Source organism: Bubalus bubalis, chromosome 3 (genome assembly GCF_019923935.1).
Source record: "Bubalus bubalis isolate 160015118507 breed Murrah chromosome 3, NDDB_SH_1, whole genome shotgun sequence".
NCBI lineage: Eukaryota > Metazoa > Chordata > Mammalia > Artiodactyla > Bovidae > Bubalus > Bubalus bubalis.
In genome coordinates, this window is record NC_059159.1 from 161,792,491 (window position 1) to 161,819,125 (window position 26,635).

At 39.6% G+C, this 26,635-nt stretch overlaps 1 protein-coding gene across 1 annotated transcript in view; it reads right to left on the reverse strand.

Moving 5' to 3' along the window:
• Positions 1-26,635, reverse strand: part of SVEP1 (sushi, von Willebrand factor type A, EGF and pentraxin domain containing 1) — a 204,599-nt gene that overhangs the window by 82,506 nt on the left and 95,458 nt on the right. The window contains exons 10-18 of the mRNA XM_044940425.2: positions 23,941-24,048; positions 23,065-23,196; positions 22,222-22,416; positions 20,866-20,987; positions 18,622-18,730; positions 13,984-14,148; positions 12,929-13,162; positions 10,921-11,082; positions 9,504-9,665 (exon numbers count right to left, since the gene is read on the reverse strand). Of these exons, the coding sequence (XP_044796360.2) occupies positions 9,504-9,665; positions 10,921-11,082; positions 12,929-13,162; positions 13,984-14,148; positions 18,622-18,730; positions 20,866-20,987; positions 22,222-22,416; positions 23,065-23,196; positions 23,941-24,048 (1,389 nt within the window). The remainder of the gene's footprint in view (positions 1-9,503; positions 9,666-10,920; positions 11,083-12,928; positions 13,163-13,983; positions 14,149-18,621; positions 18,731-20,865; positions 20,988-22,221; positions 22,417-23,064; positions 23,197-23,940; positions 24,049-26,635) is intronic.

Sequence of the window (26,635 nt, forward strand, 5' to 3'; positions counted from 1 at the left end):
ACAGGAGTTTGACCCCTGGTTTGGGACTATCCCACAAGCCGCAGAGCAACTAAGCCCATGCACCACATCTATTAAGACAGTGCTCTAGAGCCCAGGAGTCACAACTACTGATGCCCACGCGCCCTAGAGCCTGTGCTCTGCAACAAGAGAAGACACCGCAATGAGAAGCCCAAGCATCACAACTAGAGAACAGTCCCTGCTCACCGCAACTACAGAAAAGCCCAGAGAAGCAACAAAGACCCAGCACAGCCAAAAAATAATTAGATAAATAAATAAAATTAAAAAGAGAAGAGCTCCAAACATAACATGGATTTTCTTAAATAAATTTTGGTTACATTTGGCAGAGGGGCAGTGAGGTAGATTATCCATGACTAAATCTGTGGGTTGGGGTTTTAGACAATGATCCAAAGACAAATTCAGGTGGAGTGTGTGAACTGGAGTCATTTGGGTGAGCCCGAAAGTCATGACAAGCTGAGAAAACTACTATAACTATTAAGACCCAACTGTATAAAATTAGGCATGGAAGATAGAACACAGGAAAACAGCTACTCAGTGTATCAGCATACTTATGCTTTAGGTCTTGGATTCTTGATAATAAAAATTAGTTTAGCAGAAATAATTACCAAAGAGGTTGAAAGATTTAGAGGTACACTTGAGGCTCAAGGAAGCAGGATACTCCAAGTGGTGGCATCCCTTCATCAGTAGGACAATAAACATGAAATAAATGACAACACGTCTGTCATAACCTCAAGATGCTTAGATCAAATTTTTTAAGCAAAAACAGCCAGCCAAATCTTTTGCAAAAGATCTCTTTTATGTACCCAACTGACAAAACTCAGGAGTTGAATCAATAGATGGCAGAAGATAACATAGATATTAATGCATATTTGGAAAAAACATTCTGGTGGCTACATTTGCCACATTCAAGAAAAGTTTTAAACTCTAAATATCTTGGTTTCACCAAGAATAAAATAATCTACCCTGTTACTGCCGCTGCTGTTGCTGCTGCTGCGTTGCTTCAGTCGTGTCCGACTCTGTGCGACCCCATAGACGGCAGCCCACCAGGCTCCCCCGTCCCTGGGATTCTCCAGGCAAGAACACTGGAGTGGGTTGCCATTTCCTTCTCCAATGCATGAAAGGGAAAAGTGAAAGTGAAGTCGCTCGGTCGTGTCCGACTCTTAGCGACCCCTTGGACTGCAGCCTACCAGGTTCCTTCGTCCATGGGATTTTCCCGACAAGAATACTGGAGTGGGGTGCCATTTCCTTCTCCAATGCATGAAAATGAAAAGTGAAAGTGAAGTCGCTCAGTCGTGTCCGACTCTTAGTGACCTCTTGGACTGCAGCCCACCAGGCTCCTCCGTCCATGGGATTTTCCAGGCAAGAGAACTGGAGTGGGAGAGGTAACTAAACTTACAGGAGTTTATAATAGGTTTTGTGATTCTCAAATTTCCAAAAATGATTGCCTATTTAGAAGAGGTATTAATATTTTCCAAAAAGCTAATTGTTAATAATTAACTGAAAGCATAAATGTTCCACTGATAGAAGTATAAATTTTCTGTTTGAAAAGACATCTATGAATGTGTATCATATGCTAGAAATATAAATGCTACCTGTAAAACTCAAGATACTATACTGACTTAAACTACATTTTTCATATAATTTTTTCAGTACAACCTCACTTTTAAAAAGAAAAAAAGACTGTGCCCTAAAACCTGGCAGAACTATACTGTCAGCTGTAGTACACAATTATACTATATTAGCCAACAATTATACTAAGACATAATAATAATAAAATCTTAAGATGAAACAATCCATAAGCCAGTTGTCATCTCAAAACAGCAAACACAGTACTGTGATGTCTATTCTTTGCTTTTTGATCCAGAAAGTGCAAAATGAACTTTCACGTGGAAATTAGTTTAAATTACCTTCCAAGGGCAAACAGTTGTCATCACAAATGTACTTCCCAAGCGTGGATAATCAGCATTTAATACATAATTTATATATGTAGTTCGTACATACACAGGCACACATGTGGTGCTAGTGGTAAAGAACCCGCCTGCCAATGCAGGAGACATAAGAGATGTGGGTTCGATCCCTGGGTAGGGAAGATCGCCTGGAGGAGGATGTGGCCGCCCACTCCAGTATTCTTGCCTGGAGAATCCCATGGACAGAGGAACCAGGCAGGCTGCGGTGCAAAGGGTTGCAAAGAATCAGACATGACTAAAGTGACTTAACACGCACTCATACAACATATGAATGTATAACATACATATATACATAATAATAGCACTATCTACTACAGTATTAAATACACAGACATGACACATACATGACACAGTTCCCAATGGATTAACATCACAAGGAAAGAGGGGAGTTTTTGATTTGAATCTTGGACAAAGAAACTATGGTTTCTAAGTCAAGAAAAATGAAACAAAATCTTTCTTACCTCTTTTATTGTAGAGAAGGAGAAAAAAATATTTAAATATGCCAAAAGTGATATAAAAATAGAATTAAAAATAGAGCATTAAAATGAACAGGGAAAAATGTAACCCCACAGGCCTGTCCCGTGATGGTATAAAAGGAAAAATATAGTCTTGGAGACACTGGTTTCTGATGACAAAGCCAGAAGTCAAAGCCTCTCATTCTGAGCCTCCTTTTAACTTCATCCTAGATGGTCAAGGTAAGAAGTGTTGTTATCTTGTTCCACAAATAATCTTTCCTTCTATTGGCACCATATGTAAACAACACCATCAACCAAAAGCCATTTGTGGAACTTATTATTTTGGTAAAACTCATTTTTAAAAAACTGAAAAACTTCAGACTCTTATAACCAAGACTCAAGACTGTTAACCAAGGACTCAAGACTGTTTAATATCCTGCTGCTGCTAAGTTGCTTCAGTCGTGTCCGACTCTGTGCGACCCCATAGACGGCAGCCCACCAGGCTCCCCCGTCCCTGGGATTCTCCAGGCAAGAACACTGGAGTGGGCTGCCATTTCCTTCTCCAATGCATGAAAGCGAAAAGTGAAAGTGATGTCGCTCAGTCATGTCCGACCCTCAGTGACCCCATCGACCGCAGCCTTCCAGGCTCCTCCGTCCATGGGACTCTCCAGGCAAGAGTATCCTAATACATGATAATAGATGAAGTGTATAAAGAATATTACGTTATACTAACATAGTTATATTTGTTCTTCTTTAGTAGCTAAGTCGTGTCTGACTCTCTTTGTAACTGCATGGACTGTAGCCTCCTTGGCTTCTCGGGCTATGGGATTCTCCCAGGCAAGAATACTGGAGTGGGTTGCCATTTCATTCTCCAGGGGATCTTCCTGACCCAGGGACTGAAGCCAGGTCTCCTGCACTGCAGGCAGATTCTTGACCACCAAGGTACTTAGGAAGCCCAACATAGTAATATACTTAAATATAATTGCTATATTTATTAACGATATTTTAAGTTCAGTTCAGTTGTTCAGTTGTGTCCAACTGTTTGCAACCCTATAAACTGCAGCACGCCAGGCCTCCACGTCCATCACCAACTCCCAGAGTCCACCCAAACCCATCTCCATTGAGCCGGTGATGCCATCCAACCATCTCATCCTCTGTTGTCCCATTCTCCTCCTGCCCTCAATCCCTCGCAGCATCAGGGTCTTTTCAAATGAGTCAGCTCTTCGCATCAGATGGCCAAAGTACTGGAGTTTCAGCTTCAACATCAGTCCTTCCAATGAACACCCAGGACTGATCTCCTTTAGGATGGACTGGTTGGATCTCCTTGCAGTCCAAGGGACTCTCAAGAGTCTTGTCCAGCACCAGAGTTTGAAAGCGTCAATTATTTGGCACTCAGCCTTCTTTATGGTACAACTCTTCCATCGGTACATGACTGCTGGAAAAATCATAGCCTTGACTAGACGGACCTTTGTTGACAAAGTGATGTCTCTGCTTTTTAATATGCTATCTAGGTTGGTCATAACTTTCCTTCCAAGGAGCAAGCGTTTTTTTTAATTTCATGGCTGCAGTCACCATCTGCAGTGATTTGGGAGCCCAGAAAAATAAAGTCAGCCATTGTTTCCACTATTTCCCCATCTATTTGCCATGAAGTGATGGGACCGGATGCCATGATCTTTGTTTTCTGAATGTTGAGCTTGAAGCCAACACTTTCACTCTCCTCTTTCACTTTCATCAAGAGGCCCTTTAGATCTTCACTTTCTGCCATAAGGGTAGTGTCATCTGCATATCTGAGGTTATTGCTATTTCTCCCGGCAATCTTGATTCCAGCTTGTGCTTCTTCCAGCCTAGCCTTTCTCATGATGTACTTTGCATTTAAGTTAAATAAAGCAGGGTGACAATATACAGCCTTGACGTACTCCTTTTCCTATTTGGAACCAGTCTGTCGTTCCATGTCCAGTTCTAACTGTTGCTTCCTGACCTGCATATAGCTTTCTCAAGAGGCAGGTCAGGTGGTCTGGTATTCCCATCTCTTTCAGAATTTTCCAGTTTATTGTGATCCACACAGTCAAAGGCTTTGGCATAGTCAATAAAGCAGAAATACATGTTTTTCTGGAACTCTCTTGCTTATTAGATGATCCAGCAGATGTTTGCAATTTGATCTCTGGTTCCTCTGCCTTTTCTAAAACCAGCTTGAACATCTGGAAGTTCACGGTTCATGTATTGCTGAAGCCTGGCTTGGAGAATTTTGAGCATTACTTTACTAGTGTGTGAGGTAAGTGCAATTGTGCGGTAGTTTGAGCATTCTTTGGCATTGCCTTTCTTTGGGATTGGAATGAAAACTGACCTTTTCCAGTCCTGTGGCCACTGCTGAGTTTTCCAAATTTGCTGGCATATTGAGTGCAGCACTTTCACAGCATCATCTTTCAGGATTTGAAATAGCTCAACTGGAATTCCATCACCTCCACTAGCTTTGTTCAGTGATGCTTCCTAAGGCCCATTTGACTTCACATTCCAGGAAAAATGTCTGGCTCTGGGTGAGTTTGAGTGATCACACCATCCTGATTATCTGGGTCATGAAGATCTTTTTTGTACAGTTATTCTGTGTATTCTTGCCACCTTTTCTTAATATATTCTGCTTCTGTTAGGTCCCTACCATTTCTGTCCTTTATTGAGCCCATCTTTGCATGAAATGTTCCCTTGGTATCTCTAATTTTCTCGAAGGGCTCTCTAGGCTTTCCCATTCTATTGTTTTCCTTTATTTCTTTGCATTGATCACTAAGGAAGGCTTTCTTGTCTCTCCATGCTATTCTTTGGAACTCTGCATTCAAATGGGTATATCTTTCCTTTTCTCCTTTGCTTTTCATGTCCCTTCTTTTCATAGCTATTTGTAAGGCCTCCTCAGACAGCCATTTTGCTTTTTTGCATTTCTTTTTCTTGGGGATGGTCTTGATTGCTGTCTCCTGTACAGTGTCATGAACCTCCGTCCATAGTTCATTAGGCACTCTATCAAATCTAGTCCCTTAAATCTATTTCTCATTTCCACTGTATAATCATAAGGGATTTGATTTAGGTCATACATGAATGGTCTAGTGGTTTTCCCCCACTTTCTTCAATTTCAGTCTGAATTTGGCAATAAGGAGTTTATGATCTGAGCCACAGTCAGCTCCTAGTCTTGTTTTTGCTGACTGTATAGAGCTTCTCCATCTCTGGCTGCAAAGAATATAATCAATCTGATTTTGGTGTTGGCCATCTGGTGATGTCCATGTGTAGTCTTCTCTTGTGTTGTTGGGAGAGGGTGTTTGCTATGACCAGTGCGTTCTCTTCGCAAAACTCTATTAGCCTTTGCCCTGCTTCATTCTGTACTCCAAGGCCAAATTTGCTTGTCACTCCAGGTGTTTCTTGACTTCCTACTTTTGCATTCCAGTCCCCTATAATGAAAAGGACATCTTTTTTGGGTGTTAGTTGTAGAAGGTCTTGTAGGTCTTCATATAACTGGTTAACTTCAGCTTCTTCAGCAATACTGGTCAGGGCATAGACTTGGATTACCATGATATTGAATGGTTTGCCTTGGAAACAGAGATCATTCTGTCGTTTTTGAGATTGCATCCAAGTACTGCATTTCAGACTCTTCTGTTGATTATGATGGCTACTCCATTTCTTCTAAGGGATTTCTGCCCACAGTAGTAGATATAATGGTCATCTGAGTTAAATTCACCCATTCCAGTCCATCTTAGTTTGCTGATTCCTAGAATGCTGACGTTCACTCTTGCCATCTCCTGTTTGACCACTTCCAATTTGCCTTGATTCATGGACCTGACATTCCAGGTTCCTATGCAATATTGCTCTTTTCAGCATCGAACCTTGCTTCTATCACCAGTCCCATCCACAACTGGGTGTTGTTTTTGCTTTGGCTCCATCCCTTCATTCTTTCTGGAGTTATTTCTCCACTGATCTCCAGTAGCATATTTTAAGTTCAAAGGCTAAATAATGCAAAAAGTGATATATCAGTAAAAAATAAGGTAAACTGTACAACATGCCCATAAAAATAAAGCAGTACAGAAAGAGAAAAGAGGAAAAGGAGAGAAAGAAGGGGCGGGGAGAAAGGGGGTTGATTGAAAACTACAGAAATGTATATGAGGGGCTATTCTAGAACTCACACACACTTAAAGTAAAAACAAAACGGTGCTTATCCAGCACTGCAGGGGAGAGTGTCATTACCAATTACTACTGATTTTCCACTCACGACAAGTAGAATGTGGTTAAACATATGCTAGGAATATTAGAAATAGAGCAGTTACCAGAAGTTTAAAGATTTTCTGGGAATTACAATTTCTTAATTGCGGCAATTTGGTATTAGAAAACCTCAAGGCTTATTCGGAAACTTCAAGGAAAAAATTGTCAAATATGCACTTATTTCACTGTAAAAGTCCTAGTTGGCTTTTGCATTTGGAGGGAGGGAGGAAGGGAAAGAGAGAAGACTTATTTTTCTTGCAGACTTTCTTCCAAAGTTAGACTATATACTGACAAAATAAGAGAGTCTTTGGTAGCTCTGTTTCAACCATAATGTGAGGTTTTGTTGGACTTTTAATTAAAAAAAAAAATCCACAGCTGGTATTACACAACACACATGGTTTATGAGTTTCAAGTAGTTCCTAGCTAACCTTTCTTCTCATTTCTTCAGTGAAGCATTAGGTTGATGAACACTACTTGCCCAGTTCCTCATGTCTAAGAGGCTTTCATCCACTGTGATTCTGGTTCTGAGATTCAAACAGATGCAGCATATAAAACATTTATTTAGGGTAGCACTTAACTTACAGGGACTACAACTCCCAGAACACAATGCTGGACATACCCTGCCCCCTCCCCACATCTACACTCAAAACATCCTAAGTATTTATTTTCCAGGAATCTCAGTCTCTAACTGGATACAGATGTATACATGTGTGTGTAGCCTGGGGAAATCAGAAACCACCAGACTGGCTTATTAAAGCATCACTCATTCAATAAGAGAAGTTTTTAAACTTTCAGATTGTCATGGATACGTGCTAAGTCGTTTCAGTTTTGTCTGACTCTGTGTGATCCCATGGACTGCAGACTGCCAGGCTTCTCTGTCCATGGGATTCTACATGCAAGAATACTGGAGTGGGTTGCCATTCTTTTCTCCAGGGGATCTTCCCCACCCAGGGATCAAACTCGGGTCTCTTAAGTCTACCCGCATTGGTGGGTGGGTTCTTTATCACTAGTGCCACCTGGGAAGTCCAGATTGCCATAGGCCTTGGGTTTCTCAATAAGGGTATACAGAATGGGGAGGACACACAATTTTTAAAAGTCACTTTTCGCCAGGCATGCTTGTTCTGTTCCCAGTGCTGTAACAGACAGAGGTAAACAACTGTTTATTTTTTTGCAAAGTTCCACTGAATTTGCAACGTCACTGCAGGTTTTTTTTTTTGTTTGTTTGTTTTTTTTTGTTTTTTTGTTTTGTTTTCTGACAACAGGCTGACGTTGATTTGTCAGATGGAGCCCCACTGTCACTCTAAGTTTTCATCTTTTACTTTTGTTTCTGTCTTCCAGGTTTTACACTGCTGGAAAGCTGTACCTGGTAAGGATGTTAGAACTATTTGAAATTGAAACTGTAATCTTCATATTTCTATTTAACGAGTGGTTCCCAGTGTGGGGTCCCTGGACCAAGCAGAATCAGCACCACCTGAGAACGTCCAACTATTTGTGACCCCATGGACTATACAGTCCATGGAATTCTGCAGGCCAGAATACTGGAGTGGGCAGCCTTTCCTTTCCCCAGGGGATCTTCCCAACCCAGGGACTGAACCCAGGTCTCCCGCATTGTGGGCAGATTCTTTACCAGCTGAGCCACAAGGGAAGCCCAAGAATACTAGAGTGGGTAGCCTATCCCTTCTCCAGCAGATCTTCCCGACCCAGGGATCGAACCAGGGTCTCCTGCATTGCAGACAGATTCTTTACCAACTGTGCTATCAGGGAAGCCTGAGAACTAGTTAGAAATGCAGATTCTCAAGGCCTTTACCAGACCTGTTGATTTAAATCTCTGGGGTAGCCCCAGGAGTCCATGTTTCAACAAACCCTCCATGGTGACACCTGAGAAACAAAAATTAGTCGTATTTTAGAATCACCTGGGGCAACTCTGGGTTTCCCTCGTGGCTCAGTGGTAAAGAATCCGCCTGCAATGAGGGAGACACGGGTTCGATCTCTCAGTAGGGAAGATCCCCTGGAGAAGGAAATGGCTACCCCCTCCAGTAGTCTTGCCTGGAGAATCCCAAGGACAGAGGAGGCTGGTGGGCTACAGTCCATGGGGTCACAGAAGAGTCAGACATAACTTAGCAACTAAACAACAACATGGGGAGAGGGGTGATCTTCAGAAGAAAACAGTAAACTTACACCAGAATTCTCTCGGGGTGGAGATGGGTTTCAGTAGTTTTAACATGTTACTGACTGGGCCAATTTTTGCAGAAATTAACTCCCATGGCCCAGTGATCTGCTATGTAAGTGAATATAGAAACATTCTGGTCAATAATGTTCATGTAACAAAAGATGTACTACCATGTCTCTAGTCAATAAGTGGCTACAATACTGATATGAATGTGCAACGATTCTAGCAGGCAGCCAGAGTGGATAACCACTCGTGAAAATCTTCAAATTGCAGGGAACAAAGGTCACAATCCAAAAGATGTATTTTTCAAGTTTCAAGGAACATAAGACAAGACCTCATTTTATACATGAAAAATCTAAGTTCCTGGTTGACAAGTATTTCTCTCATACCATGTGGTCACATGGTTACTAGTGTTGAGGGCTGGGACCAAGTCATGTGCTTCTTGTGTATCCCTAACAGTACCAGGAAGGTGTTTATATTACGGGTATTTACACCTAAGTACCAATTGGCTGAATAGAAGCAAACACTCTATGAAGAGACAGTTATTTACATTCTTTGCATATAGCAGACATATGCCTCTGCTAACAAGATTCCACTCTTCCATGCAGAGAACCTAGCACAGGCTTGGGGGGAAAAAAAAGGCAATGTGTAAGACTTAACCTCCACAAGCAGAAATGTCCACGGCTCCTCTCTTCACAGTTGAAGTGTTTTCTGGACATAAGAGGCACCCCCGGGAACCAAATGCTGGCTGATAGCTGCCCAGCGGACACGATTCGCATGTTTCAAGCCCATTTGATGAGTAGGTGCCTTGTTTACACTGAGCTAAAATGAAAAATGTAATATGGTTAATAATAATGACATCAACTGTACGAAAGTAGCGCTGTGTACAATAGGGTTTTCCATATTTTCATTTATTTAGGATAAAATGAGGGTCACAAAGAACTCCAGGCAGACACATTATCTTTTAGACTCTTCATACTTCTGTATACTAATAAGTTATAGGCTCATTTCCAGTTCCTTCTATTATGACCTAGCATGTGTTGGACACATAGAAAATGTCAATAAATAGTTTTGGGGTGAAGTTAGAAATCTGCATCTGACAAGGTCCAGCTGTTACAGGGAGACTTGCTCTTGTACAAGTGCCCAGCTTGTACACTGTTCTCTTGAGTGATAGAAACAAAACCCACAACTGGGCTTTCGTCTCGTAACTAGGCTGGCACCATTTGCACCCTAAATAAGAACTGGCCCTCTTACCTCCTCGTGCTTACAGACACCATTTCATTTGAGGGCTGGCAGAGGAGGAAGTAAGAGTAGTCTTAGCATCAGGCCCAGAGAGGTGAATTAAGCAACTTTCCAAAATGCATAGCAATGGTTTTGTAGCAGAGTGGGCCTCGGGCCAGATTTCTCCAGTGCCCTGGCCTCTCCTTCTGCCCTTTTCCTCCAGATTAATCTCACTTTCAGCATCGTCTGCAGTCACCCAGCACTGCTCTCAAGCTTACACGTGTCATGAAGCACCCACACCCGCACTGGCAACAACAGGCAAGGAGGACAACCCTGCAGTTCCTTCTTTTAGGTGCGTCTTAACCAGAACATGAACGAGAACGTTTCCATGAGGAATGGTCATTGAGAATGAGAGGAACAATATTTTGGAAAGATTGGATAATTTAGTAGCAAGAATATCTGCATATGGGTCTGTAGTTATTCATTTCCAAGTAAATGGGAGTTAATCTCATCATATCAAATATTATTCAAACAAAAAGCAGCCCAGTGCTTGCTAAGTCATGCAAGCCCCTTCTACCAGTTAATGTGAGATTCACTAAAACACATGGAATTAACTGATGAAAACAGATTAAAGTTCTTGACAGTGGAGTCTGATTTAGACAGCAATGGGCTGTTCCAAAAGGAAGGTAAATGGACTTCTCTAAGTGAGGGAAACATTCAAGTATTAGCTTATAACTGGAAGAAAGAAAAAAATTAGTTAATGAAATTGCTTTTGGTAATGCTCAAATTTCATCCTATTCGCTAGCGAGATTTCCTAAGTGGAAATAAAATTCAGGCTTCTGGTCTAAGCCTCTACCTTTGCATTCCGAGCTGCTCCTTGAATGGAGATATTCGGTGTAAGTCCCAGTCGGACAGGGTTTGCACTCCAGCTGCCCTTCTTCATCTTGATAGGAGCCCATCAAGCAACTCTCACAGACAGAATGCTCCAGGGAATAGTAGGTTCCCAAAGGGCAGTTGACTGAAAACAAGCAGGAAACGCTGAATATTGTATGGAACATACTTTTGTCCCTTAGGTATGAGACTAATAAAGCCTGCTTCCAGCTACTATTGTTTATGAGTTAAATTTTACTGTCAGAGGTTTACTCACAAGATAAACTTTCCATAAATGTAGTCCTCTAAACCAAAAAACAGATTTTTTTTTTTTTTTTTTTTTAGAAAATGAAAATTCTTAACTGACCAAGCTTACAGCTTATAGGATGGGGGCTTTGAAGTGTGGGTTAAAGCATAAACCAGATCATTCTGGAAACACACAGCTAATGGAAGAAAAATAAAGCAGTTAATTTGGGGCTTTGAGATATTAAAAATGGTTTCTTTGCTGTTCTTCTGAATGGTTTCCCCTATGAAACTGTCCATTATAGCATCACTTCTAGAAATAAAAACAGACAAAGGTGGTGAGCTTAGAACAAATGAGTTAAGTCGACCCCTCTCCCTGCTTAGACCGCTTCCACTGAAGCCAAGTGTAAGGCTGAGGCATGCTCAGACCCAAAGGACCTGCGGAAACTGGCCAGTTTCAAAACCTTCCTTCCCCGGAGATTTGGTCTACTATTTTGGCAGGCTAGGAGGGCAGAATTTCTGAAATCAAAGTGGGATATTAAATTCCCTGAGAGGTTACTATCAAAGTTAGTGTTCTTACAGAGAGAACACCTGGAAGAATCACTTGGGTGATTCTGAGGTGTTAATGTGTGAAAGAATTATCAGGCAACTTACTAAAATTTCAGATTCCAAGGACCTGACCCCAAAGGGTCAGGAGGCATCCCCTGTGGATTGGGACCTGAATCAAGCTGCAATTTGACAAGCACTTCAGGGGATGCTGACACAGGTAGTCTGAAGACCACACTGAGAAATGCAGAACGCTGGCCAAGGCAATTCCGGATTTTTACTTACAAGTTGAGAAAGAAACAAGAGGAGGCTCAGAATGACAATATTAATGTGCTTTTGATGAGCTGGGTTTATTCCAGTGTGAAAAACCTAGCTGAGCTCTGGGAATAGCAATGAGAACTGTTGATGAAGGTTTTCTGACCAGGACACAATATCCCACACTATAGAGAGATTAACAGAAGCCTCATGCCATTTGGTTCTGTTTGAGCACATAGACTCTGCTATCTATAAATGATGACTGACTTAGGAAAGAGACTGGAATTGACTCAGATTGTGACAGTGTAAAGTCAGTAAAAGCTAAGGGACTGGGGGGCGGGGGAGAATGGGGACTGGCACTTTAATGGGTCTGGGGTCTCCTTTGGGGGTGATGGAAATGTTTTGGAACTGTGATAGAGGTAATGGCTGAATGTCACTGTGACTATACGAAACACCACTAAACTGCATACTTCAAAATGGTTCATTTTATGCTATATGAATTTTGTGTTGGCTGCCTGGGTGGGTATATCAGCTGAATCACTTATTGTCTTAAAAGACTAAGTTCTTAGCCTCTTGGCTTCGGTTTTCTCATGCATAAGATGCACTTAATAATAATGGTACCTCATACAGTAGCTAAATAGCATTAAACAAGACAGGGTCTCAGTCAGCACACAGAGGTGGTCAGAAAAGTTTTAGTTTTTGTCACTGGAGTTGCTGCTGAAAGCTGTGAGGTCTAAAGATCTATAAATAAAACTAGGATTTGAGTCCCTTACCTAAAGTAATCTTATCCTGACCATTGGTGGTTATCTAGACTTTTGAGACAAAAAGCATGCAACAATAACAGAATGTAGGTTTCATGACAAAACCCCTTTACAGTTGTAGGGTGACCCTAGCTGTGTCACTTGACCCAATAGGCACCAAATATTTTTGGTGACAGCGAGAAATCTTACCACACATTCGGCCTCTCAGCACGGAGCCCGGTCTGCAAAAGAGGAAAGCCTTTTCTGTTTCTAAGGAGTTGCTGTCAGCTACAAGCATTTCAGAGGCAAGCTGAAAGGAATACATGGGCTCCTTAGTAAGGGTCCTTTTCAGTCGATTTGTGATAGTTTCCAACGTCTTAATGAGTCGCTGCTGATTTTCCAATTCAAGGGTATCGTTTCTTTCATCGGGTAATGGCACACTAGCTGAGATAAAAACGAAACAGAAGAAAACACACACACACACCGTGTTGCAGCAAGCCATTTGGAGTGAGTTTTTACCCTAAAAAATGACATGTATTAACTTTAAAAACACATTCCAATATACAGTAGGTGCAGACAAATACTGTTCGATTCCACTTATATGAGGGACCAAAAATAGTCAAACTCAAAGTCAGAAAGGACACTAATAGTAGATCCTGGGGTCAGGTCGCGGGTGGGGAGCGGGAATGAGGACTTAGTGTTGAATGGTGACAGGGTTTCAGTTTAGGAAAGTGAAAAATCCAGTAGGTAGATGATGGAGGGAGATGATGAATGTATTAAATGCCACTGAATTGTACAGTTAAGTATGGTTAAAATAGTATGTTTTATATTATGTGCCTTTTTAATCACAATTAAAAAAACATTCCAGGAAAGATACACACAAATTTAAATATTATTTACTGAGTAGCTAGTACATGAACAACATGTTTTGTTTTAATCCTTCTCTTCTATGCTGGATCTACAGCACCGTTTTGTAGAGTTCTTAATGATTACATATTCAGTTCCTGTTATCTCTCACTTTTTAAAAACATGCCTTAGCTCAACATGTTAAGATGAGTTTGAAGCCGGGGGGCTTGTTGCTATGAGAATCATAAAATATATCTGTGATATTTTGAAAAATAACAGAACAGGTGATTGTGCTTGCCCTAATATACAGTTCCAGGGTAATTTCCTAATAATGACAGCACATAGCAAGTTTGAAAACAGATCTCCAACCAAGAATTTCCCATTACATTAATCTTTTCAAAAAGACAGTATATTCTTACCTGTGATGTTAAAAATTAACCTAATTTTGTGGTCAGATAATGGGGCACTTCTTTCAATCCGTGAAGACCTGGCTTTGCCAGCACCCGTGGGTGTTTCTCGCACTGTGTCCTGGAAGTCACCGTAAGAGTAATCCAGCCTGTTGGCTGCACCCCAGCCACCAGGTCCTGAAAAGTTGTGGTAGAGAAACAAAAGATTGTAGAGTTGCATCTTTATCAGCTTTTAAGGTCTAATGTTCAGCCACAAATTGCGTTGTCTTTGATCACTATTTAAATTGCCCATAATGTTCTACATATAAAGTTTTGCCTGTAATTTTATACTGTAGTCTTGGGTACTTCATATTAAATTTAGATGAACAAGGAAAAGTCTTTATAGAGCTATGTAGGCATTTAAACCATTCTATCTTTGGCCTAATAATTAATTATCATAGGTTTAGAGGAAATGGGAGTTAGGTATAGATTTTAATCAATTTCTATTTCCCTTCAGGGTTTGTTCTATTCTTGTCTTTTTTAATATCAGTGTCATAAACTGAATGTGCATAAACAGATTTCCCTTTGTGAAGATTATTCAAGATATTTGCATATCTGCATATTTTAAATATAAACATACTGTACTTTTAACAAAGATAATAACAAAGATAATACTATGTGTATATTATTTGCTAATCACTTTTCAAATTTTCTCAACAATATATTATAGTATTTCTGTGTCAAATAGTGTAATATCTTTTTCTATAGCTATACTCGTTTCTGAGGGCAGCATTATGAGCTAAATGTCTACACACTTAGGAAACTGCTGGAGGCAGTATGCCATGCTTAGTCACTCAGTCATGTCAGACTCTCCAGGGATTGCAGCCTGCCAGGCTCCTCTGTCCATGGAATTCTCCAGGCAAAAATACTAGAGTGGGTTGCCATGCCCTCCTCCAGGGAATCTTCCCAAACCAAGGATCAAACCCAGGACTTCTTTACTGTCTGAGCCACCAGGGAAGCCCAAGGATACTGGAGTGGGTTGCCATACCCTCCTCCAGGGGATTTCCCATCAAACCCAGGTCTCCCACAATGCAGGCCGATTCTTTATACCATCTGAGTCACCAGGAAAGCCCACGAATACTGGAGTGAGTAGCATGGTTCTATGTGTCTCTTTAGATGCCTTCCATATCACTGTGACCAACTGCATGGATTCAGATTGTAACTTCTTGATAAATGATATATGCCTGTACAATCTTAATCAAGCTACTTTCATTCCTCTCTATCTCAGTTTCTTTATGTCTACATTGAGATCATTATTCCTACCTTGTAGGTCTGTGGAATAACTGAGCTAATTCATGCAAACTAGCTCATAGACTAGTTTTTAGACTCATTCTAAAAGCTTGGTGAGAGTAAATAATATTAATATTGATGTCGGCACACTGTTGTTAGTGATGTGCTTTAAACATCAAATCCATTTACACAGGTTTGTCCACTTAAGTAAGTTGGTTTTTGAGTTTCTTTTTTAGCTTAATTCATGCTTTCAGCTATTTATAAAGAACTAGATCAATGGTTTTATTTTTCACTTAAACATTTTTCCCTACAAGTGTCATGTAGCCATTATAGAAAACACAACAACACAAAATCCCAGAGGAACAAAGAGAAAAATGTAAAAGATTGCCTATAATTCCACCACACAGAAATAACGACCGTAACATTTTAGCCAAGAATATTTTCTATGAATATATAGACACATACATACACACTTATGTGCACACACATGCGTGTGTGTGTGTGTGTGTGTGTGTGGGCGGGGGGATTCCCTAGTAGCTCAGATGGTGGAGTCTGCTTGCTATGTGGGAGACCCAGGTTTGAGCCCCAGGTGGGGAAGATCCTCTGGAGAAAGAAATGGCAACCCCCTCCAGTATTCTTGCCTGGACAATCCCACGGATGGAGGAGCATGACAGGCAACAGTCCATGGGGTCACAAAGAGTTGGACATGACTGAGTGACTTCACTTGCTTTCCTTACATATATATATACACACACACATACAGCTAGACTAAATATAAACATACTGTACTTTTAACAAAATAAGATCATACTATATGTATATTATTTGCTAATCACTTTTCAAATTTTCTCAACAATATAATATTTCTGTGTCAGATGGTTTAATATCTTTTTCTATAGCTATACTACAAACTAACCAAGTTTCTATGTTCAGACTTTGAGGTTATTTCAAAATTTTAGAACATCCTTGTACATACACTATGTCATAAAATATAATACAACCATCAGTGAGAAGACACCACCCAATTCCATAAATACCCAAATGAAAAATGTACATCTTGGAATTTACAAAATATGGTATATGCTTATACATTAGTAATGACTTTTATCTTGAGAAATATCCTCAGATGGGTCTGAGCATTTTTAACCCTTTAGTTACATACTGCCAAATGCCCTTCAATTTCTTCCCTACACATAATATGTGAGTATAATTTTTATCTCATGACACCCTTGTCAACTCTGGGTATTGAGATTTTTACTCAAATTTGTTCAACTCTGGGTATTGAGATTTTTACTCAAATTTGTTCATCAATTTAACAGGATAAAAAATGGCATCTCATTTTAGTTTTAATTTGAACTACATGAGTAGTATAACATCTAATCATTTTAGTATATTTATTGGCCCTTTATTTTCCACACATTATGACATGCCAAGGTGTTATAAATATTACTGATTTTGTGAGAGGTGTAAAGACACTTGAGGAAGAAGGCTTGCCTCTTAGGATCACTTGTATCACCTGTACCATACACCACTCAGATTCTTACAGGATGACACACATCACCCATCACCAAGCCTCATGATGACAGCCGACTCCCTCCGTGTGAGGTCCTGTACCCTTGCAACCAACCTCAACAATCCGGGGGCAGTGGGGACTGGGTCACGTGTAACCGAAGAGGCACTGGTATTCTAGACGTGCCGCTAGGCACTCTTATTCTAGACGTGCCACTGCCAACTCCCCCGCCAAAGCCACTTTGTGTTTTTCTATCTAAAACTTTAACTTCCATTATGTTCACTGAGAAGTTGCATATAATTGTTAAAACTGGAAAACAAAGTCTACCAATAGGAATTGTTTATATAAATTATGGAAAATTGATAAAATAATATGTAGCCATTAAAACTGCATTGAACACACTGGTGTATTTAAAATGGATAACCAACAAAGATTCACGTACAGCACATGGAACTCTATTCAATGTTATGTGGCAGCCTTGATGGCAGTGGGGGTTTGGGGGAGAATGAATAATGTATATTTATGGCTGAGTCCCTTCACTGTTCATCTGAAATTATCACAACATTGTTAATCAGCTATCAGATCAGATCAGATCAGTCGCTCAATCGTGTCCGACTCTTTACAAAATACAAAGTCCGACCCCAATACAAAATAAAAAGTTCAAAAAATTGCGTTGAAGTATAATATTTATGACATAAAATTATCCTCAACAAAATATTAACTAGAAATTCATGTTTACAAAATAGTATGGGTCTACACACAAATGCAGTACAGTAATATATAAGTTAATATAGTAACAATTATTTCTGGAACTGCAGGTTATCTCAATTTCATTCTTTTAGTATTTTTCAAATTTTTGCAAAAGACATATACAGCAATAATATTTTTCAATTTAAAAACTCTAAAGCAACAGTCAATATCACTCTTAATGCTAAATCACTAAGAGAAATATATTAGTGTCAAAAACAAAAAGAATGTCCACTGTCATGTGAAATAATGCTGCTTCAAATAATCTTCTAAGCACTTTACTATTCTTGTACTTCCTCATTTAATCCTTACAACAGCCCTATGAGTTCAGCACTCTTACACACCCAGTTTAAACATGAGAAAATTGAGGCACAGGGTGGCTTGAGAACTTAAGCGCTTCCCCTGCCTCCTAGTAGGTGGGTAAGCCAGGATTCAGACATTTACTACTTGGTTGTAGAGTTCATGTATCTAACCAGGACGGTATCACCACTGTGTTCTAAAACATTACTCTGCAAGTTCTGTAGAGACAGTTTTATAAGAATGAAATAAGTATAATTTCTGGAAAGGGCAAGGAAATCCCATAACACACTTTGGAGTACCCTTAATAAAAGTTGTATGTCAATTATATCTTAAAAAACACAGAAGAAAAAAACATTCAGTGTCTACATGAAGAAAACATCCAAATTCTACTTGAAGGTATATCAGACTTGAATAGATTGAGTCTTAACAATATTATAAGTGAGGAATGTGAATATTTTACATGTGTTACTCTTTTGAATAAATGACTTACTTGCAATTTAAGTTAAATTCCATATAAAAATTGCTGTTAGTATCTTATAACTATTACTATTCTAAGATATCATACAAATATTTGAATTTTACAATCACAATGTCACTTAGTTTTCTTAGTATTTATCATCCTGAAGCATTCTGGCTAATACTTTGAAAGAATTACATATCTATGAAGAGCATTATGCACAGGATCAGGTTATCCAGTCATCCTAGAACTCTTGATGAATAAATAGGTGAAAGGTCATTTTTCTAATGTGCCCCACTCTTCTGGAATGATCTTCTTAGTTTGCACAACAGTTCCCCCAACTACCCACACTAAATAATTTCATTACCGATTGCAAAGCCATTTTCATAGTCATAATTATATTCAAGGCAGTATTTTTTGGTCAAGTCCTCCAGTCTGCAGTCGATGTCATCAGCATCACTACAGAATGACGGGACCTGTAAATAAAAAATGGAAGAGGACAAACTGTGCTTCACATCTGGGTGTGCCTTGGATAAGCTTTATGCTCCTGTTTTTCACGTCTCCATCAGCAGGAAGGAAGGACAGACCCCAGAGTGCTCCCTGTCCTTAAAAAGGCTCCTGACCCTCCTCCTTGCCCTCCCTCACCTCCTCTCAGTACAGTGGACCACCAAGATCAGTCTCATGCCTTTTCTCTCTGTTTACATCACTTACTGCAAGAAACTCAGGACTCCCAGGATATCTGTCTCTGAACTTTCACCTCAATTGAGTTTTGTTTTTTTTTTTAAATGAAGTATAGCTGATTTACAGTTTTATATTAATGACTCTTTAGATCCCTTTTCTCTAACCCCATCTCCCGCCCTCCTCCAAGTAAAGCCCTCAAAACTTTCCTTGGTGCCCTCTGAAATTCACAGTCAAGAAGCAGTCAAACCCTTATTAGTATTCACCTCCTCTATGTTCTCTTCACTTCTGCTCTCAATGAAACCTGACTTCCTTGTTTTTTTAGGTGGTGGTCATGGAAGTGAGGAAGTGCCCTCCTCACTCTTTAGAGCTGTTTTTAGCTCATACTCCCATGAACCTCCTTGAAGCCTGAGTTTTGAAGCTCCCACAATAAGCTATACCACACACTGATCTCCTTGTGCCCGTCACCTACAGCCCTCACCTATTCCAAGTCACTTCCTCATTCCAAGAACCTTAGTAAGTGTCCCTGGTAAAGCCCTTGGTGATTTCTATATTCAGCCAGCTGATCCTTCCATCACCTTGAATTCTCACTTCCTCTTCCATCTTCCAGCTTTACTTTGTCACTTACTCTCACAGTCATATCCTCAGATCTTGTCATTACCAGTAACTGCACCCTCTCCTAGACCCAGGAATCCAACACCTCTTCTGTAATCCACTGACTCTGTCACCTCTTCACTGTCCCTCAGCCTCTGATGTCTTCACTTCCTTATTTACCCATCTTGGATCCCGTCTTGATCCATCACCATAAATTATTTACTCCCTTGCACGCACCCTCCTTGGTCTATCACCATGAATTACTCCTTTGCATGCACCCCTCTCAATTTGTCTGGGGAACTTTAACCCCAGTTAAATTTATTGCTCTGCTTTCTCCACATTTGTGCCCACATGCTCAACTACAGTCTGGGAGAAAACACATCCCTGCTTACGGCCAATCCTACATTTCTCTAGTATATTCATTTATGCTCTCCTAGAAAATCATTTTGTACCACATTCTCTTTTCTCAAACCTCCAACAACTCCTCTCCAACCTTACTCCAGACTGATCATTCTGCATCTTTTTGCACAGATCAGAGAGTCACAAAAGATCCTTCTTTCACACATATCACATGTGGACTCACCCCTGTACCTGTGCTTATGTACTCCACCCCTTCTTGACACCTCTCTTTCTCACACTCTATATCAAATTATTACTATTGCATCTACTTTCAGAATCTATCCAAAATCTAAGCCACTCAACTCTGTTAGGGATACAAGTATATATATATATATATATATTTTGTATGTACTCAAGATAGTTCTGGAGTTAACTACACATTAAGTTGCTTAGAGGACTATGATTTCACAGAAGTTATATATACATACACACACATATATAATATAAATATATAAAAAACATATATAAAACATTTATATACATATATATAGAGAGAGAGAGAGAGAACATTTCCTGCTTTCAAGATGCTCAATACACTTAAATACATTGCTTTGCTCTCCTGGAATCCCGAAAGAGTCCTAAACTTGCATGAAAAAGAAAACCCTTTAAATGTTCAGTGATCATAAAAGAAAAACAGACTATAAGGGCATTTCTGTCATACTTTAAATGACAAAGCAGACATTCTCAAACCAAAGGGACTCTAAGTTTTTCTGAATGTTTTAAGAAGTTCAAAGTGCTTTAACACAGATTTACTTAAAATTCACTCCAGGAGACCAAAACCTATGAATAATTCTAAATATGAGGAGCAAGTTTGGGTCACAAAGAAAAAGGAAATCATCAAGACAAAGAATTTCTGTTGTAGGTGATGCAAAGCAACTATGGAAAACTCAACAGCATCCTTTAAAATATGGCAACCAACCAAGGAATGCTACTGACATACCATTTTCCCCAGGGTGGTCTCAAATGCTTCAGAAAATTTCTTCAACAGATCTGTGTCATCACAGCGAGTTGCTTTGTACAGCATCTCAAAGGACTTGTACCCATGATTTGCAAAACGTTTTACTGGAAAAAACCAGTTTCAGTTGGTTAGTGTTTTCAAAACACAAATTTAATTTCTGTGGAATTAAACTGGTATTTTCATCCCGACATGGTTTGCGGGATTGTTATAAAAACAAAAGTTGATAGTTAAGGAATGTTTCCAGGCATTAATCGATCATAATAAACCACCAGCCAAGCAGCCGTGTACCCAGTTACCTGGTGATATATTTGCTTTCATATATTATTCTTTACCTTCCAATTATATGACAAAGTGAACATTTAAGGGAGAAAGAGATACAAACATTTTTTTCATTATATTCCTGGGAATCTTTGAAAAATTCTGGTTGCAAAGATATTATATAAGTTTATAATACATATGTTTATATTATATTTTCAATCAATAGATACTAAAAAATTTCTGAATGGTATGTGAAATTGTATTTCTTAAAAGTGTAATTTCACAGAGATAAACTTTTCTTTGGATCAGAAGCTTAGAAGTTAAGACTCAGTAAGAAGTCTCAAAATATTCACAGTCTCCTAACAATATCAACATTAAAATCCTACGGTCTAAATCTTTGATAGAGGTAAGTAATATCACTTATATTTACCAAATTTAGGAACAATACAGCTCAAGTAAGTGGGTTTTACTTTGTAAGACATTGGCATTTAAACTTCATGTATAGTAGTGGACCAAAGATTCACTCCAGAGATTATTATTATTATTATTTTACTTCTTTGTCAGTTTGTTTATTTTTTTTTAACTTATTTATTTTAATACACAAGATGAAGACATTGGATTATTTTTAGAATAATACACAAGATTACAGAATACCTCTAAATCACCTCTAAAAAAGAGTATGACTGATCCGACTGCATCATGCTCTTACTTTAAATATAAGTTCTTCTCCAGACATCAGACTATACTTTAGTTCAAGTTCACAGCTCAAGAATGACATGCTGACTCTTCTGACAATTCTGGTGAATAATAATGAAGGGGCCAAGACGGTTTTCCCATAAACTGAGTCTTATCCTACAGCAATCCAATCAGCAATAAGATTCTGGGCTAATATTTTAAATTGAGGGATGGACATTTCTCCTATCTATAAATACTTCAAATTCATGGCACTATTTTCTACTTACCAAATCTAAACCCTGTAGTAAGGCAATTTTCCTCTTTAATGTTAAGAAATTTACACATATAGGTAGTCGAACACATATTCACACATACTAAAGAAGCCCAGAAAAATTTAGAACTTACTAGCACAGTCTGGCCATTCAGTGGAATATGGTGGTTTCCAGATACCATCTTCATAAGCACAATAATACTTGTCAGTAGATCCTTCTGTGAAATCATAGCCCTCTAAGCAACTTAATGAGCAGTTAACACCAGTACTATCTTGAGTACATACAAAATCCCCATTTACAGGTGTAAATGGAACTTCACAGGGGGAACCTGTGTAAAAAAATTGAATTATTCATATACAGTGGTATTAGAATATAAATCAAAATCTAAGTGTCTAAGCTGAATTTTGAAAAGGATTCCTCCTGTCCACCACTACTCCTAGAAAATCTTTCACAATAAATCCATAGTGTGAGGCTGCTGCAATTTCTGCTTTTCGATTCCTAGGTGGGTACAGCTAAAAAGCTATACCAATGTGCAATTAATTACGTATGCATAATTGTGCATATGTTATGAAAAGCTAAAAGTAATTCTGATGTGCAACTGTTATTTTCGGCATTTTTTAATAAAAAGGAAAACCAAATAACGTCACATAGCAACAAATGTTTGGACTCTGTCTCCTCAAGCATTCAAAATAGGATCACGACAACAATACTTTGTAACTTTAGAGAAAATATTAATAAGTGGTTACAGACTAGCTCAGAAGAAAGCATGTGTATTTACCATGAAGTGAAGTAATAATTGGAAACCTCAATATAATCCGTCAGTATTCTAACTTGAAACAGCTGTGTTCATAGCCTATTTTCTATCACAAAGGAAGAGTGCACATCTCAAGTGATTACACATAGTAATTACACATAGTGATTAGTGATTACACATCTCAAGTGTCAGCTAGATTTTGGAGGCTTATGCAGAGTATACCTTTTACGACAATGTGGATGTCACATGTTCTATTATTGCCTGAGGGGTCAGTGGCTGTATACCGCACTATCGTCTCCCCTTGAGGGAACAGGTCTCCTGGTGAATGGCTTCTTGTGATGGTCAACACGGCCCCTAAAAAGGAGAGAAGGGGAAAGGACTCCAATCTGGGGGTTATTGTGTGCAGTCACTTTATGTGATTTGAATTTTCATTTACTCTTTATACAAACCAGCTGAACATTCTATTGGTACTAACTGGACTGCTAACAGAAAATAAACTATAAAATCTTACACTAAACTATAGAAATAGTTGACTCAAAAGCCTCATTAAATGAAGGCATTCTTGCTAAATAGATTATTTTCCTTTACTAGGTCAGTCTCTGTGAATACTGGAAATTTAATTAAGAAATCTATTTCATTTGCATTCTTGTTTTCAGGGTGTTTGTGAAAACTTTAAAGTGAACTTCAGCTATATTTGCTCACTTTTTTCTGTTTTCCCATGAGCTTTTATAACATTTTTGGCAAATGTTTAAGAACTGAGTATGAATACATAGAACTGCATTAGACTTGCCAATAGGATGCATAGCTTATGTCTCTAGGATAAAGGAAGCTTAGAGGCTCAATGAATTTACTAGCACACTTTCAAATAAAATACACTGCACAAGTTTAATAAATCCCCACTGAATAATGAATGAAAAGCCATGGACAGGTAAGATTAACAATGTTAAAATATATAGAATTATCCTAGCATTAAAACATCTTATGTAATTCTCCATGCTACTATATTTAGATGTAATTTGCTTTTTATTTCTCTTTTATCTTTTTACAAGCTTTATATTTGGTGGTAACATGTTGACAAGAAGATACTTGCATTCTCACCTGAGTTGTCTGAAAACTGAGGCTCATCCCAGGTCACAGCATGCTCCTTCTCAGAGACCTGGACTGGAGGCGGGGATCTGCACCAGTCTATGCTAGGTGGCTCTACATCTAAAAAACATGAAATCAGAGGATGAAGTCACAACTGATGTTCAAAACTGATGAGGAGGGTTGCAAGAGAGAATAGAAGTCTACTTGCGCAGGCGGAGAACCTTGACACAAGGCTGGCCCTGGGATCCCTTTGATGATGACGTGGTAAAGAATCCAATTGCCAATGCAGGAACTGTAAGAGATGTGGGTTCAATCCCTAGGTCAGGAAGACCCCTGGAGGAGGAAATGGCAACCAACGCCAATATTCTTGCCAGGATAATCCCATGGACAGAGGAGCCTGGTAGGCTATAGTCCTTGGGGTCGCAAACAGTTCCACACAACTGAGCACTCTTGCATGTTTCATCCCTGATCTCAACATCACAAGAAAAAGCTGATTCTTGCTATGCTTCACTCTACTTGTTGAAGAAATACCAGATTGCTAAAACCACCATGAACACAGCAGTAGAAATGGTAAATTTGGGAGCATTTAATTTGTGAGTTTTGCCAGTGGCAGTTGAGCTGATCCACCCAGAAGTGAAGTAAACATTCCCAGATAATGAGAAGGCGTGAAATGACCAAAGCAGTGCTTTCACAGGGATCTCTTGAATGATCCTCCTCTTAACTGAAGGGCTGACAGATGCTGCATGGAAGACCAACGGGCAGAGATCTGAGTCATGCTGCAGAATATGTAAGACACTTAAGTGTCGTCGTCACTGTTAAGTTTCTTGTCATGTCTGACTCTTTGCGACCCCACGGGCTATAGCATATCAGGCTTCCTTGGTGTTCACTATCTCCCAAAGTTTGCTCAAACGCATGTCCATTGAGTAGGTGGTGCCATCCAACCATCTCATCCTCTGTTACACTGCTGCTCTCGATCTTTCCCAGCACCAGGCTCTTTTCCCATGAGTCAACTCTTTGCATCAGGTGGCCAAAGTATTAGAGCTTCAGCTTCAGCGTCAATCGTTCCAATGAATATTCAGGGCTGAGGACTGGTTTGATCTCCTTGGTGTCCAGGGACTCTCAAGAGTCTTCTCCAGTACCATAGTTCGAAAGCATCAATTCTTCTGCACTCAGTCTTTTTATGGTCCAACTCTTACATCTGTATATGACTACAGGAAAAACCATAGTTTTGATTACACGAACCCTTGTCAGAAAAAAAGTGAGGATGTGATATTGCTGGAAGGCCAGGAGGTTACATCCATAGGTGGGACTCTGGGGTCTAAGATGCCTAGGTTGATCAATTCCAGGTAAAGACAAAGAACAGGGTGTGGACACAGGAATATGGGGCTGCAATGAAGAGGGGGTGAAAGCCACGGTAGAAATGAAAGATCTGTGAGTCTGTTGCTGGGCACTGTAATCTACATTCAAGGAAGGGTTTGAGGCGGTGCGGGTGAGCCAGGTTTCACACTCGGGTGGAATGTGGTGGAATTTGAGGAGGTCAGTAAAGTACAACCAAGAAGTAGTAAAGGAGGACATTTTCACATAACTATTGGTTTTTACATATACAAAACGTCCTTCTATCTGTAATAACACGTCTTTGAGGGAGACTGGATGAACAGTATTTTTCTTATTATGTAGGTGAAAGAGTCTCAAACCAGGCAAATTTACAAGACTTGCCTGAGGTCAGTAAGCCGGTAAATTACAGTCACAGGCATCAAGACTAGGATGATATAGCATCTATGTATATGGAAACACATATCCTGAAATGAAACGAGCTGTACCTATAAGAATATACAGATTTCTGTTTGATGCTAAGTCTTGTGAATAAATATTCAGTTTTTCTCTTTTCCTAGTATTTGCATTTTCTTAGTGTAGGATCTTTGATTTACTGCTTTCTTAGGCTGTGAACTCTGTCAACCAGCGATGGAGCCTCTTTGGCTCACAAGTCTCCATGGCCTAGCACAGCACCTGGCCCATAACAGATGCTCAGAAAAAGCTGCTGCATAAAGAAAAGAATGAAGGAATGCTTGTAGGAGGCCAGTGCACTTTGAGAATTCGGAATCAAGCCAACGCATAGTTAAATTTATAAATCTAACAGTACTTACTATGCTCCCCAAAGAAAGTGCAAATGAAATAGTTCCAAGATTTTCTAAAGTTATCTGATTTTAGCCAAACATTTAAAAACTGAAGTTTGGGGATGAGAGAGAGCAGTCTGCAGAGGCCACTGAGTGTCAAATAGCTGGGGGTCCCAGCAGATGCAGCATCTCCAGAAAAAGAAAGTCCATTTCAAAGCACATGAGGCAGCATTCTGTGGAATGTGAAGCAAAAGCATTCCGACTCCTCTCATCTATCATTAAGACACCAACACTCTGTCATCTGAGGAAAACAAGAAAATGTAGGCTTTGGACTATTTTCGGTCTCCCTCTCCCCCTGCCTTTCTTCCGTTCCCTCCTCCCTGCCATTTCCTTGCTCTCTTTCAGAATTTGAAAATTCAGCTAGTATCTAGCTAGACATGCGACTATACTTTTTACATTTCACCACGCTGACTCTTCATTGTGAAAAATGAAAACGTGGCAAACTCTTGACTCACAGGTCCGTGTTTAAAATCACAGCACCATAAAAATAAATCCAACATATTTTTCATGTGACAGGTGATGTTCATGTTTAA